This window comes from Acinonyx jubatus, chromosome A1 (genome assembly GCF_027475565.1).
Source record: "Acinonyx jubatus isolate Ajub_Pintada_27869175 chromosome A1, VMU_Ajub_asm_v1.0, whole genome shotgun sequence".
In the NCBI taxonomy this organism is placed as follows: domain Eukaryota; kingdom Metazoa; phylum Chordata; class Mammalia; order Carnivora; family Felidae; genus Acinonyx; species Acinonyx jubatus.
Window position 1 is genome coordinate 5,518,591 of NC_069380.1, and position 16,429 is coordinate 5,535,019.

Below are 16,429 nucleotides of genomic sequence, written 5' to 3' on the forward strand. Positions count from 1 at the left end.
ACCTTACTGAAGTATACAAAATAGAGGAGAGCAGCTAGCAAGGGATATTATTCTCTTGTATGAGAAGACAGTGTCATAAAAAGAAAAAAAAACTCCTCTAAACTGATACATAAATATGTGTATTCCAAAAAGAATCCCAGTGATTGGGGCCGGGGGGCGGGGGGGGGGGGGGGAAGTTGCTCAAAATGATATCGAAGTATAAGTGAAATTAACAAGTACTTGACAACAAATACACAGAGTAAAAAAAAGGAATCACAAGGGTCAACTTCTTGTCACTAAACATCAGACAATATTGGGGTGCCTGGGCGGCTCAGTTGGTTGAGTGACCGACTTTGGCTCAGGTCGTGATCTCATGGCGCATGAGTTCAAGCCCCACATCAGGCTCTGTGCTGACAGCTCAGAACCTGGAGCCTGCTTCGGATTCTGTGTCTCCCTCTCTCTCTGCCCCTCCCCCTCTCACTCTCTGTCTCTCTGTCTCTGTCTCTCTCAAAGAATAAATAAACATTAAAAAAAATTTTTTTTTAAACTTCAGACAATTATAAACCTGTTGTAACCAAATCAATATGATCCTTACATGAAACTGCACCAATAAGAGAATCCAGAAGTAAATTCCAGTTTGGGATTCCAGATCTACAATATGTGAGAATTAAATAAACGTCAAAGGTGCTATTTTAGGAAGAGTTTGGATTAATTGTGTTGTGACAACTGGCTCTTTATTTGGAAAAAATAAAATAAAATTGGATGCCTATCTTATACCACATAGATAAATTCCAGATACGTTAAGACTTACATGTGGAAAGTGAAACTGTAAGATTTCTGCAAGACATTCCTAAAAACTTTGATAACAATAATTGGGCACTCAAAGCTATTCTTGACCATAGAAAACTTAAGCGCTTTTATATGACAAGAGAAACCATAAAGAAAGCCAGGAGACAAAGAGTGCATCTGGATTAAAGACAGAGTTGGTATCTGTTATACTCCAAGTACTCTTAAAAAGTGGATAAACCACAAGTAGAAAATGGACAAAGGACCTGACTAGACCGTTCACAGAATTGCAAACCCAAATGTCCAACAAATATATAAAAACACGCTGACACGTGTTGGTAGTCAGGGAAATGTAAGTTTCCTTTTAGGTAAGAATTAATATCTTTAATTTTTTAGCCTGGAGGATATTAAATGTAACACCCAGTGCTGCTGGGGAAGCAGGGACAAGATTACTGTTGTCCTTCATGAAGGGAAAGGTAAATGATTGGAAACTTTTTTGGAAACCACTGAGCAAACGTCTTGTAAAATTTAACATGTATCTTTTTACCCTGCAACCCTATTTCTGGGAATCCTTCCCACAGAAATAAAAGATAAAGGTATCTTTGTTATGATACATTATGGACGTTTATTACGTAATGTGTGCGGAAACAAAGGAATACCTATCTGTAGGCGAATGGCTGAAAAAATACGGAGCCTCCGTATTATGAATCACTGTGTGGGGGGACAAATACTGCTTTAGTGTCAAACCCAGGGGACATGTGAAGCATCCCACGATGTATTGTTTTGCGAGAAAAATACGAAGAAAAATTTGTTTCTATAAAACAGAGAATGGGGGCGCCTGGGTGGCTCCCTCGGTTAAGCATCCGACTTCGTCTCAGGTCATGATCTCAGAGTTTGTGAGTTGGAGCCTTGCATCAAGCCCTGTGCTGACAGCTCGGAGCCTGGAGCCTGCTTCAGATTCTGTGTCTCCCTCTCTCTCTGCCCCTCCCCTGCTCATGCGCTCTCTCACTCTCTCTCTCTCTCTCAAAAATAAGTAAACATTAAAAAGAATTTAAAAAACAACGACAACAAAGAATGATCTATGTGTGTGGTGTGTTAAAGCAGGGTGAGAATATGATAGGTCCTACTGGGGGGTTGGCCACTGGTGAAGGGGGGACGATGTGAAGTGGGTAGAAAGTCCTGTAAAAAAGGAAAAGAAGCAATAAGGACGGTAACATGAAGCACGCGTGAAAGCACATATAAGTGGAACAACGAGGGTGGGTGGACGTACAGCTGTGCACGGGTTCTGAGATGTTGGCTGGGAGCACGTCCCTTAAACAGATAACTTGTATTATTGTGAGAGGGCCGAGTGCCAGCCCTCTCGATCCTCTTATCCTTGAAATCTGGAGGAGGTTGAGATCCCCAGGGCCATTTTCCTTTCTGCTCCAGGGTGAACGAGGATCATGGGAGTTTTGCGGGCCTTATTCCACCACATCTCTGATTGTTTTATCCTAATAGATTTGGAAAAGGCTTATTTATCTGGACTCGGGCTCCGGGTAGCTGGTGACACAGAGCTCTCAGAGACACGCATCCAGTTCCCACGGGCTTAAGAGTTTGCTGGGTTTGTAGGCAGGGATTTGCTCGGTGCTGACGCTGAGCAGTGAGTGACCCGGCCTGTGACCTCTTCCCAGAACCACGTAAGAGAATGGCCTTCCTTTCCGGGCTGAAATGGCATGCTGAGTCCCAATTTCTTCTTTAGGATCTGGCTTTCTCTTTCCCAGACACAGTCAGGAGCGTGCCAGTCCCCTGTAGATTACAGGTAAGGGTCGTGGTCTCAGCAGGCACCAGGAGACCCGTTGTCGTGGCAGGTTGCTCTGTCTCCTTCCCAGCCTCGTCTTGTGCCACGTCCTCAGCCAGCCACCGTGCCGGAAGTCTCAGGAGTCCTCACCCCACCCCCGAACGTGCCACCTGTGTTCCTACCTGAAGCTTTGCGAGGGGTGCTCGTTTCACGGGAGTGTTCCCTTCTGCGCCCCTCTCCCCGGCCTCCCTCTTCATCCCGCCAAATCCTGTAGGTCCAGTACCTTACAGGTCAGGCACTCTTTGGTCCCGGAACCCTTTCCTGACTTTCCCTTCTCCTTCCCCATCATCTTCCCCATGAGTAGTTTCGCAGAGCACCGACTCGTAGGTGTTTATTTATACGCGGGCTGCCTGCCGCCCGTCTCCAGCCCTGCAGTAGACAGAGCTCCTGCGGCTCAGGGACCTGCTGCTTTTCCTCCTCCTTCTATACATATTCCTGGTGCTTATCACGGCGTCTGGCCCATAATTCATTCCCAAGAAATGTCTGTCAGATGAATAAATGGGTGAAGTACTTCGTGCTTCCTGAAATTTGAGTATAAAATCAGGATGGGAAGTTGTAAAATCGTGCCTCGGCGACGCCAACAGGAAGGCACAGCACCACACAAAGCCACCGAAACCACCGCTCGCTTGACAAAGGAAGGTAGTTGTTAATTGAACGTGGTTTCTTAGCTAATCAGATATTTATGGTGTTGTGTTTCGCGTCCAGTGCATTCGTTTTATGCTGATGGAGTAACAAGTAAAAACGGTCTCTCGTGTATTCTCTTTGTTTGGAGGGTGCCTGGGGAGCTGTGAATCACTGAGGCTCAGGTCTGGACTTGACTGAAAATTAAGTCATCGTTCCGTGGAAGCGAAACACTCGGGAAGGCCAATTTTAATGGCTCGTTGTTCTCCACACAGATTTTCACAGCGTTGCCACCCTTCACCCTGGGAATCTTCGAGAGGTCTTGCACCCAGGAGAGCATGCTCAGGTTCCCACAGCTCTACAAGATCACCCAGAACGCGGAAGGCTTCAACACAAAGGTAAATGACGCTCGCCCACAGTCGTCGCCTCAGAAGCGCGTAAGCGGCGCGCTTCGTCTTCCGGCTCTAGTTACCTGCCTGAGAGGTCAGAGAGAACATTTGAGAAGAGTTGAGGCCCCAGCCCTCTCCAAAGTATAGCCAGCCGGTGAATTCCAGATGCCGAGTCGGAAAGGAAGCTTCCGCGTTGCACGTTCAGTTCCTGTTTGCCGACTCCTTTGCTCTTGTCCCCGTGTGCCTTTGACATTGGTCTGGCCGGCGGCGCCCATGGCCCTGGGTCCTGTGGGATCAGAGACTCCCCTTCCCTTCATAAAGCCCCTCGATGAGGCCGGTGGGGAGCTTCCCTAACGGAGCCTTCTCGCCACCTGTGGCTTGGTTTTTCAGTTAAAAGAAAAGGTTTCTTTAGTCAGTGAGTAGAATTGGCCAGATGTCAACACGGGAATCAAGGCAGTGGTGGGTATTTCTTTTTCAGCCTGGAGAGTCAACCAGAAGAGAGAAGGCACCTAGACCTAAAAGATGCCTAAAAGGCATCTAGACCTAAGCAGTCCTGCAGAGGGCCGAGCGGAAGCTGGGTTAGGCTAGGTGTTGCCGGGATTCTGCTGTCAAGCCTGGCAAAGGGGACCTCCCAGGGTCTGCCAGTCACAGCTAAGCGGCCGGGTGGTTGAGTCTCACTGGCCAGAAGGGAAGACCTGTGCCTGGTTTGGTGCAGGATGCCTCCTTTGCCATGTTTCTGTCTTAGATTTTTGTGCAGGAGGGGATTAGGGGGTTGAAACAGAGGTTCATTTCAACATTTTAACGGCGGTCAGCTAAAATACAGGACGCTGGTTGTGTGCATGATTTGCTTGGGTAGCCACCGGGGCCTTGGTAAGGGTGACAGAGGGTGAGACTTATTTGCAGACACCTTGAAGATTTTTTTTTTTTTCTTTTGAGGGGATAGGTGAGGAGGTCAGGGAAAAGGCAGGAAAAAAATGAACTTTTCAAATGGGAAAATCCCATTGTCTTATCGTTTTTTTTTTTCATTATTGTCTGTCTCCCCACCACTACTTAGGATCAAACTATAGGACAGTCCCTGGAACAATCTGTAGATGTTTGAATAAACTCAAGCTGGTGTCAGTATGGTAGTTCGGTCATCTCAGTAGTTAAAGAGATCCTCGAAATGCATTTATGAAACTCTGGTTTGGAAGAAACTAAACTTTGCGTTCTCTTGTTTGACCTTTCAAGTGTTAAAGAGTTTTAAACGTGCATGATACTAACCAAACTCCTAGAAGTGAGCAGGTTGCACGGGAGGGATTTCAAAAAGCAAAACAAAACAGTGAGAGCGCCGTGTAGGAATCCACATTTAAGGCGTTTTCAGTGTTTTCAAAACATTTCTGTCTCTTGTTAACAATTTTGACCTAATACCCTTCTCTTTCTAGATGATTGTAAAACTGTGTTGTCTTTTTTATGATTACTTAAAAAAAGGATTACAATTCATTTTTTTTGGATGTGGACAGATTGTATACTGCTCTATGTATATGGCCATATACATTCAGGTCTTTGTAGTAAGGTGATATTATCTGGAGATCGTCCAGTCATTTGTACGTAAAAATGAGGAAATAGGTATTTTTTTTTTTTAACTTCAAGAATAATACGGTGCTTCTGCAGCGACGCAGCACCCTGCCAGTATCCTTCACAATGAGCCGTCTGTTGAGTTGCACAGAGGTCAAGAGTTGTGGGCAGCTCCTGACTCCCTTGGTTTGTTTTCCCTTAGGTTTTCTGGGGTCACTGCATCAACGCCTTGGTCCACTCCCTCATCCTCTTCTGGTTTCCCATGAAGGCGCTGGAGCATGGTAACAGCTTCATGACCTCAACTGTCAGCAAGTAGCTCTGCGGTCCCCCTGGTGCCAGTTGTTCACGATTTTTCCCCCCCGGTTCTGCAGACCTAGAGATCACAAGAACACATTTTAGAAGAAAAACATACCTAAAATCTAATGAGAGCGAGGGCTCAGGTTTATAGCTTGTAGGTTTCATCCATTCTGGCTCCGAGAGCCCGTTTTCTTTCCAGGTGCCTGGAGAGTTTAAATGCTAGGAATTCTAAACTTTGTTTTTAATAACCGTTTGAGGCGAGGATCTCGAAGCAAAGCACGGCACTGTAATGAAACATCGATGCCTCCCGTCCACGAGTTGGACATTTTCGGTTAATTACTTGGGCTTTCGTTTTCCACCCTCACGGACCTATATGCAGAGTAACTCAAATCTCGTGAGAGCCTAACCTCACACCCCATTTCCTGAAAGAGTTGCCTTTCCTTGACATACACGTTTCAAGCAAACTGCTAAGGTTTGAGGACTGATTCTCTCGACCGGGTTTAGTCCTCCCTCCAGCTGGAAGAGGGCATGTGAGAAATGCAGCTGACTCAATATATCCAAAATGTTTCCTCCTAAGGAGAGACACATCTTTTAGTCCCAGAAAAGGAAAATGTATCATGAGACTGCTTCTCTTTCATCCCTGTCAAATAGTAATAATCCCCCGGGGAAAAATTACTCCAAATGTTGACTAGACAAGGCCTTTTATTGTTCAGAGAACCAAAGAATATAAAGCCTACAAGCCTCTTTGTTTCTGTGTCAATGTGTGTTGTGCTTCAAACAGAAGTGATTCATCCTCGCTGATAGTCTTTAGCCTATTAAATACTGACAGTTGGAGAAAATGCATGCACAGCCAATTTATTATACCCTATGACCTGTTCTCTGAGTCTCATCAGACCTCCTTGTCCTGGAAGGGTCCCTAAGTCTCCAGATCAGAAAATAAAATGTCCTGTTTCCAGACCCACCCCCACAAGGGACATTCTAGCAGAATCGTGTCCTTTTAACTCTAAAGCTTTCCTGTGATTCATTTTTACTCAGAGTAGATCTTCACGTATTTTGAATGAGCAGGGGTTCCAAAGAGTGCTGAATGTGGTTTGTTGTAGAAGCCCTGCCAATTTGGTGATAGAAGCAGCCATCACTGTGTCAGGACGGACTGGCAATGGGAAGCAATGGGAACAATTTTTTGGGGGGGGGGGGGCGCCTGGGTGGCTCAGTTGGTCAAGCATCCGACCCTTGATTTGGGCTCAGGTCATGACCTTGCGGTTTGTGAGATCGAGCCCCATGTCAGGCTCTGAACGGACAGCATGGGGCCTGCTTGGGATTCCCTTTCTCCCTCCCTCCCTCTGCCCCTCCTCTCTCTCTCTCTCTCTCTCTCTCTCTCAAAATAAATAAATAGTAAAAACAAACAAGCAAACAATTTTGGCAGTTGTCCCTTTGGCCCACATGCAGGGAGACACAGGGAATGGTGTGGACTGAGCACAATGGCTGTCTCCAGGCCCCTTCCCCTTCTTATCGAGACGTTGCACTCTGGTCCTAACTCCAAAGTGCTTGCCTTGGGACTCTCAGAAGATTTGTAAGATGGTCATTTGCTTGTCTGCTTCCAAAAGAACTAATGTGGCCCATTCTGTGGTAGGGGCAGGGGTTTTCCAATCCTAGAGTTATGATTATGTGCTTTGAGCTTGTGGCTTGTGGTTTGTGGCAGAATTGTTACAGTCAAGCTATAGTCCATTATGTAGATCTATTCGTTCACCTCACGCAGCCTGTGTTGAAAAGCAGACAGACTCCCGAAAAGTTACTTTACCTGAGAGATAACACCAGATGAATTTTGGGTTCGCTTCTGCCGCCCTGTCTGCTTCCCTCAAATTTGGCAATTTGCCTAACAGCCAGCCAATAACATGAGTTTTTCCAGTTTGTGTTATCATCACCAATGCCATTATTTCATTGTGTTCAGTAAGCCCGCAGCATGGGGTTTTCTTTTCATTGTGTTGTAAACGTTAACCTATTGAGTGAACCTGTGTAAGACAAAATAAATTGCAAATATTAAGTATGTTTGGCAGAGAATTGTAGGAGGCCATTGGAGTTCTTGTTCATCAGTTGACTTCCTCTAACAAATGAATATTTTAGAATGAATTTAACTCTCACGATTAATGGGTAGCAAAAATGGTTGTACTGTTGCTCTTTAACCTCATTCCCGTGATGCTGACGTCCAAGGCACTGTGGTGGATGATGAGGGTGACAGGTAAATAAATCAACGTGGGTCTTACCATCAAAGAGTTTGTAGTCTGATAAAGGAGACTGGATTCACACGTGGAAGCTTCTAGTACAAAGTAGAATATTATTGCCTCAAGTAAAATACGCCTGGCGTGCTATGGGATTTTGGAGGGCTGAGAGAGAAATGCCTTTCATTTGGAATTGCTAGTGACCTGTTAGAGAGGACATTTAGGTTTCGCCTGAAAGTCCAAGCAGGATCGAGACACGTAGGCATGGAAGGAAGAGCCGGATACAGTGGGGAATTTCAGGGCTGATGTGGAAAGCTTCGAGGAGCTGATCCCTTCAAGGGTAGAAGACCGGAAAAGGTTTGAGAAGGTGGGTGAAAGCCGGATGCCACAGGGCTTTGCATGCGAGGTGAAGAAGTTGGGACTAAAGATGTTAAGTGAAGAGTCACGTAGAATTTAGATCAAGGAGAGTATTATGATCAGAGCAATCTGGGGGGGACGAACGTGTGATGTCAGATAAGGTGAATGGTGGGAGGAAAACCACCTGTGTCTCCAGGCATCGCAGGGAGCGTTTCAGCAGAGTTAAACCCAGGAAATGGGAATGTGTTTAAGAGGAGGGAGCATGTGTTGAGAACTTCTGTATCCAGCAGAACCATGGCGTCTCTCTGATGTGCCCTGACCCTGAGAGTGCGCAGATAAGAATTCCGCCTCTCTTACCCTCTGGCGCCTTGCAGAAGGTGGGAGCCGATGACCAGCAAGCACGTATGGAACTGCTGAATGGCCAGAGTGCTGAGTGCTACGGGGACACAGCCTAGTCTAGTGGGTCGAGGAAAAGGCTTCTCCAAAGAAATGACATCTATGTTTTTGAAAGTTGAGGAGGGGGTGGCCAAGTGGGGCAGGGGAGGTGTGGGGGAAGGTGGGGAGAAAGAGCATCCCTGGCCCAACCAGGCAAGCACGTGAGCACCCGCACACGGCGCGGACAGTATTTACCGGTGTGGGAGCCGGGGAGGGGGTGGGGACCTGGACTGCAGACTCTGTTCAGCCTCCGATGAGCATTTCAGGATGCTGGACAGTGAATGTCAGTAACCTCCCCTCCTTGTCTCCCAATCCTAATGCAACGATAATAAACCGAAGCACGTCTTCACGTATTTCCAGTGTTCCCTCCGGGGTCAGCAACAGCACCCACGGTCGAGACAGCTACAGCACAGAGGCGGCGGGAGTGGCTGGAACGGAGGGCAGAGAGGTTAGGTGAGGGTCGCGTCACGAAAACCCGGGTGGGCACTTTTCTCGGTGAGGGGTTGGAGGTGAGTAAACTGCTGTGTAGAAAAACACATGAGGGTTGGCAGGAAGATGAGGGTTTTCTTTGGGCGTGGGTGCGGGTAGGGAGAGGAGAGTCAGTGGTGGAGATTCAGAAAGGTTGCAAATTTGAGAAGATAGGGACTCTTGCCGGGATTACTGGTTCGTGTGTGCTGATTGGCAGTCTCAAATAGAAACGAGTTCTCGTGACACTTTGAATTTCCGCTTAGAGCAATGTTATCACCCAACCCCCAAAGACACCTGATCTGAGACAAATTAAGGCACTTCCAAGGCAGCTCGGATCCTGATCTGACAGAGGAGTCCCTCCTTCACCCCCAGGTCCTGCCTGAAGCTGTTCCTTGGACTCCTCCCCCCACCCAGGGCCTTAAAGGAGTTTTGCCTGACAGGCTAAGGTCCCTAGAGTATTTCATTCCTGTCATTGACGCATGCTTCGTGGATTATGTCACAAAGACAGTGGATTTTACTAGGGAGTTCTCTGTCCACCATCCATGAAGAGAGGCACAGGTACATACCAGTGTTGTTCACTTGGGGCACGTAGTTGTTGGGAAGGAGTATTTTTGAGAAGGTGTGAGCACGCCATTCATTCCTTAGAAAGGTTCCAGGAATTTTGCTTTGCTTATGTTTGCGTGGTTTTGGATAGACCTTTCAAAGCGCTCCTTTGCTGATGGAGTTTGTGAGGACTCATTTCAAGTTTCAAAATAAAATTTTCCACTCCGGCAATTCAGCAAATCAGATTTCTTCCGACCATCACAGCCTTACGCTCAGTCCCGTGGCCCATCTGCAGCTCCCACGCTTTGATGTGAAAAGCGATTCTAGGTTAAAACCAGAGATGTCACCTTTGCAGGGACTGAAATTCACCAAGACCCTTGGTGCCAGGCCACACTCAGGTTTTCCATTGGTGGATCCAGTCTGCATATTTGAGCAATCCTCCTTGAAGTGGAATGTGGCTATTGGCGAAAGAAAGCAAAATCAGGTTTGACTTACCGAAAGGAAATTTTCAGATTTTTCTTGACGAAATTTAAGAGGGGGGAGGGTGTGACGAGAAAGAGAATATACTTACCAGCCGAGAAAAACTCCTGAAACATTTCTCAATTCTTCACAGTCTACACCCTGGAAATCACTCCCACCCCTTTCCAGAAGGAAAAGTACCACGGGGATACTTATTCCACTGGCATCATTAAGCAGCAAGGTCTTTTAAGATTTCTGGAAAAGGCTATTTTCTACTTTGTAATCAACGTGCTGCTGGAAGATCAGTTTTACAAACTGTGCACACGTATACCATGAAACGTGACATACTTCTCTGCCTGTGGCATCATCGGGCCGTTTTCGCTTGAACTATTTACGATCTACACCCAGTACTGCAAAGTTGGCTCTGTCACGTAAATCCTAATGACTTGCCTTGCTTCCCCTTAAGCTGAGTGTGGGCAAGGCTGCCCTTGTTCTCTGGGCTCGCAACTTCTTAAACTCAATTATTTGTTCATTGAAAAGAAGGCGCTAAATGAGTCTGTTCTCTGTGCCAGGCCAGCACTGGTTTCTGGGCATCCCGTAGGGAGCCAATATTGCTCTAATGTTCCCCTAACCTACCTGATGGCACTACCTCCTGGACCAGTCAGGAGGGTGTTGCTACTGCAGTTTATCCACAAAGTTTATCCACAAAATGCTGTATTTGCTTCTTTAAAAATTCTTTTAAAGTTTATTTGTTTATGAGAGAGGGAGAGAGGGGAGGAGTGGGGGAGAGTCAGAGAGAGAGGAAGAGAGAGAATCCCAAGCAGGCTCCACGCGGCCAGCACGGAGCCCAGTGCGGGGCTCAAACTCACATGCCTGAGCCAGAACCAAGAGTCTCGGACGCTCAGCCGACTGAGCCACCCGGGCACCCCCAAAACGCTGTATTTTCAAGTAAGGGATGTGAAACAAGAAGCCGATGTTTCGTTCCCCTTGAAGAATCACGACTGTGCTGCGCACAGGTTTTAAAAGATCTACGACACGTGAGAAAGATCCAGGGATGAACGTCAGATGCTGAGTGGGACGGAAAGGGGACTGGTAACCCTCCATATGTCCTCTGCCACCTGGAAACTTCTGAGTGGCCAGGGTAGCGGAGGATGTTCATAAGACCCTGAAGCATGTACGTGAAGTGAATGGGCCTTGCTCACTAAAATCTAGAAAAATGGTATGTGTTGGGAGCTTTTTAGATGTTTATACAAATGAAACTACCACTTATAAATCTAAATCACTCATCACTAACCCAATCATAATATACTGAAAATAAAACCAAGTCTCCAGATTCAAATTCAGAACATTTTTTTTCCTGTTTGGGTTTGTTTCCAACCCAATGACCCATTGAGGGAAAGCTCAGACTTTGCCCTTTTATCTGTCGCACCGATGTTTGGAAACACAGAATTGGGCTGGAGGCTCATTGTTGTCATTCAGTTAAATATTTCTTATGTTCTTAAATATTCGCTGTCTCTTTTTAAAACATATTTTTAAAGTTTTATTTATTTTGAGAACGAGAGCGAGAGAGACAGCACAAGTGGGGGAGGGGCAGAGAGAGTGGAGAGAGGGCGAATCCCAAGCAGGCTCCACACTGACAGCATAGAGCCCCACGCAGAGCTCGAACCCACAAACTGCTAGGTCGTGACCTGAGCTGAAATCAAGAGTTGGACGATTAACCAACTAGGTCACTCAGGCGCCCCTCAGTGTCCCTTCTAATAAACCCTGTGTCACATGTATTGGAAACAGTTTCGTTTGGTGTAATGCTTGTAAGAAGCGTGAGCCAGAGTCCCAGATTTCACGAACCCTTATAACTTTATCAGGAAGTTGAATTGAAGTGCGTTAGCAAGGGTGGGAATAGACTGTAACAACCCCCAGATCTTAGAGGCGTAACCCATTAAAAGCTTATTTCTTAGTCGTGTCACCATCAAATGGAGGAGTGCATTGGGCATATTTTCTTTTGATTTTTTTGTTTATTTTTGAGGGAGAGGGAAAGTGTGCATGCACAAACAGGGGAGGGGCAGAGAGAGAGAGAGAGAGACGGAGAGAGAGAGGATCTGAAGTGGGCTGTGTGCTGACAGCAGAGGTCCTGATGCAGGGCTCAGGCTCCGGAACCATGAGGTCATGACCTGAGCCGAAGTCAGGCGCTTAACCAACTGAGCCACCCAGGCACGCTGAGCATATTTTCTCATTTTCCATGTTTTTGATGCTCTCATGACTGGGGCCTTGATCCTGAAGAGACCATCCTTCCCAGGGCTACCTAATTCCTCGAGAGAGCAAAGGACTCCCTTGCAACAATGTCTCTGATACTCAGATGAACCAGTCCGGGGCCGACACCCCCAACCATCTAATCTATTAACTTTCACATACCAAGCAATATTCTCCCTGCCCTGAATCACCCCGGGGCCAGATACCAGGCAACTAGGGATCACCCCTATAACCCAGAGTCTGCTGAAATTATTCACACCATCCAGTCCTAAGCTTACACAGCATACCTGCTCTGCCTTGCACATTCCATCCCCCAAAAACCCCAGTAAAGGCTCTGGACCATGCTCTCCCCTTTCGTCGCCTTCCTCCTGACTGACCCTGGTGCTTCCCCGTGTGGCCCTGCGTGGCATCCATGGCTCCTGTTTCTAGGGATCTGTAAGCATGAACTTCCTTCACGACATCGTTTCCATGTCTGCATAGCTTACCATACCTCATTAAAACGAATTCTGGGTGCGTTTCAATGCAAGGGGGCAAGGGGACTCCACATCATGACCCCTGAGTTCACCCTCAGCCTTAACATCGGCAGGGCAGAGAGCCAGGAGAGGGAGTGGTTTCTCCTGAGCATCTCTGGCATCACCTGCTCATGTGTGATTGGCACAGACTAGTCACAGGGCCCTCCCTAGGTATGAGGGGCTAGGGAGTGCTATTTAGCTGTGCACCTGAGAATAAGGCACAAGTCTGTGGCCTTTGACTTTGACATTCAAGTTTGCTTCCCATCGTTTTTACCACCTTTTTTTTTCTTAACTACCTTTTTGAAATCCATTTTTAGTAAACAACAGTGAAAAACACATTAAAATTTGAGTTTCATCCTTAACTTTCTCCATCAGTAACGGCAGTAGAGAGGAGAAAATCCAGCAAAAGGCTTATATAACCAGGAACTCAACCCAGCACTGGTTATGAATGTAATTATAATCACTAACACTTGTATAAACTCTACCTTCTGTAAACTCTTTCCAATATTTTATACCACTCTTTACCGAGAAAGGAAAAAATAAATTTTCTCTTCACGAATACATAGCATTGGAAGCAGAAAAGAATAGTTTCAATCACAGAGCCGGCAGTCAAGGTATTTGAGCAGGGTGAGTTCTGAAAGTTTGTAAATTAGTGAGTTGACATTTGAGATACATCTTCACTTTCAATACTGTACTAATCTAGTAGTACCTGGTTGGGGAGTACCTCCTTGAAACGTCTAGAGTCTTGAGAGGCCCAAAGAGCAAGATGGGGTAACGATACCCTGTTAATATTCTGGAATAAGGGCTCCTGGAAGTTCTGAAGCCAAAGGGCGGGGAGAGGGAAAGCAAGAGAAACTTGGCATCTGATCTTCAGCCAAAATTCTTGGCAGGTGCCTTGTCGTCAAGGGAATGGTGCCCCCCACCTCCGTTCTCCCTACTGAGTCATACTGTGCGTGAGGTGCCTGGGATTTCTAATTCAGGTGTTCCACAGATTCTTACGACATTAAAAATGCACATATAAATTCACCATCTGTTTTCTTGATTATTAAATCCTGTCTTCCCTGACTGTACGGGACCGTGCTATAACTTTGTCTTCAGATTTTGCTTTTTGTCAGAGCCATTTCTGGATACGTTCTTGTGGTTTAATGATGTAATGCTTTTAACAAGCTTTTAATTGAAATGGCATCTTTATAAAATGTCACCAACCTAGCCCTTTGGAATACTCTGAAGTAAGTTCCTTGATCATTCTGTCTGCTTAGAAAATGAGACATACTTTCCTTACAAATCACAGGTTTTCCCACAAATATTTTCAAAGAGGTTCTTGCATGCAGCATTTCTGGGCTGTCGCTACTGATGTGGAGAGTCCGTGTGGTTTTGTCTCAACGGTCCACAATAGTCTGTTTTAGTGACTATTTCTAAACCACACTTGGCTGATCTTACACTACGTTGGCCCCTGGATCCGACCAGATATTGCAAATAATGTCAGTCTGGAAGAACAGTGTCACCCACTGCTGTGGGCCAATGGATCCTGAAGCCCCAGTGTGATATCGGCCTTTAAGAGAATGGGCTAACTCTACCCGGGACAGTGTCTCCAACTCTGTCACTTATGTTTAACCCTTTTGATGCATATAGTAAACCCCATCATTCTAGTAGGCTTGATGTCACATGTAGCCACAGTAAAATCATTCTAAATCTTTCCTCTCCTTTTAGGTTCTCCACTCTATGGAAATCTTCCGATGGGTTTTGGGGAGAGACGATGCTCTCCTCTCTCATTTCGTCTCTCACCCGGGTGAATTTGATCCCCGGTTTGCAAAAGGCTGACTGGTCCCAGTTTAGTTACATGCCAGCTGTTCTGGTGCCGTAGGGAGCTGAATCCTTCTTGCTGCCACCCCTGCTCGGCTAAGCCTTTGTGTGCCGATAATGATGGCTTTCTGGTGGGAAGTGCACCGCCGTCCTGCTGGTGAAGATAGGGAAACAGAGGTTTGGGGAGATTACATCGCTCCGCGTGCACTCTTGACGGATCTCTCGTGTTAGGGACCTTTTGAGAGCCTTGCGTGGTTCGGGCCCTGCCCACCTCATCATTCCGGTGCACGCCATCATGGCCCCACGCCCACCCTGCACGGCTCACCCCTCACCCCCCTGGGCGGGAGTCTGCCTCCGTGCTCCTCTGCAGGCCCATTTCCTTTTGCCCTTTCCCCTTCTCACCGCCCCCTTCCTCCCAAATAGCCATCCACCCCACCCCATGCTGCTCTGCATGAAGTGGTGTTCTCACCGCCATTTCCACAGACGGTGGCCAAATGATGTTCTGAAGGCTGGCTTGGGGACCTCAACCACTCACCTGGGTTTGGGGGTTACTTTTTCCCTTTAAAAAAATCACTGCAGATGTTAAATATCTGACTGAAATAAAAACAGCCAAACGACAGGAAAGATGTTTTCCTGAGTGAGTTGTTGGAGTCCTAACAGTGCTCTTCGGTTTCAGCAACGTGGGAAGAAATAGTTTGTCAGCAGCGTGCTTCAGGAATAAACCGGACAGTCGAAATGGGCTTTTCCACCCTCAAATTATCAGCAAGCCATAGCTTACTGATGCGTTCATTCGCAAATGATTTCTTAGGACTTCTCGTCTCTTCTTCAGTACGTTATTGGCAAGATTTAACAAAGAACAATGCCCACAGGTATTTGCCTCTAACGCGGTTGAAATAAAACCCGGACGAGAACGATCCATTCCATGGGAATTTCCCCAGCAGGGTGTACAGAGCAGTGTCTTGTGACTTATCTAAAGGATGCTATCTTCTTTGAGGCTTTTGGCGTGTCCCAGAATTCTCCAGTTGGCTTGGGAGTTTCTCCTTCAAGGAATAAATTATTCCCAGATGGTAATCCATTTTGACCGAGGCGGGAGATACTGTTTCCTCGGAAAACGAAGATGCACGCTGACTTATCCTTCCAAACTAATGAACAGAAATAGAAGGTTTATCCTGTCTCGTGTAAAAGTCACTTTCAGTGTATTCAGATCACCTCAAGTATAAACATTTAATGCCAGGGAGCATTTCACTTTCTTGACGGTGGAAATTAATGCATCACCAGACTCTGGAAGCTACAGTTGGAAAATGTCTTTTAGTTTTCCCTCTTTTTCTCTCCGTGCCGCGTTGCCAGCAGAGCGTTGAGTAGTCCTAAGGGGCTCCATGGAGGTGCCGTCCTCGTACGTGAGCTCTCAGTCCTACAGGTAATCACAGTCCGCCCCCGTTTAAAGGCCATCAGGGATCGGGTGTTGCATGCTTTGTGCGGAAGTCTCCCACTGTTTGTGCCCATCGGTCGGGGGAACAGTTGGGTGTCACTGCATTCTTTCCACAGTCTGACTGGAGAGAAGAGGGTTCTCCCAGGTGAGACACTGCTTCAGAGTCTATTCTGTGTACTTCTGGGTATTTCCAGTTCCTCTTTTGCCTGACTTCCAACGCTGTGGTTCTCAGTCTGGGCGATTTTGTCCCCGGGGGACATTTGGCAACGGCTGGAGAAAGTTTCCGTTGTCAGCTAGTGACTGGGTGCTCCTGGCATCCAGGCAAGCCGCCAAACATCCTGCGATGCACAGGACAGTCCCGCGCAACAAAGAATTACCTGGAAAAACGTCAGTAGTGAGTGCCAAGGTTGAGAAACTTGGGACTGATGCAGTGCGCACCCTAACTCAGGTTTCGGGGGTTTACTGCTGCTCCCCAGGTTTGCACATGCGTTTACTTC

At 46.8% G+C, this 16,429-nt stretch overlaps 1 protein-coding gene across 3 annotated transcripts in view; it reads left to right on the plus strand.

Moving 5' to 3' along the window:
* Positions 1-16,429, plus strand: part of LOC106988928 (phospholipid-transporting ATPase IB) — a 624,663-nt gene that overhangs the window by 424,878 nt on the left and 183,356 nt on the right. For all 3 annotated transcript variants that reach the window (XM_027064563.2, XM_027064562.2, XM_027064561.2), the window contains exons 29-30: positions 3,499-3,621; positions 5,369-5,447. In XM_027064563.2, coding sequence (XP_026920364.1) covers positions 3,499-3,621; positions 5,369-5,447 — 202 coding nt within the window. The remainder of the gene's footprint in view (positions 1-3,498; positions 3,622-5,368; positions 5,448-16,429) is intronic.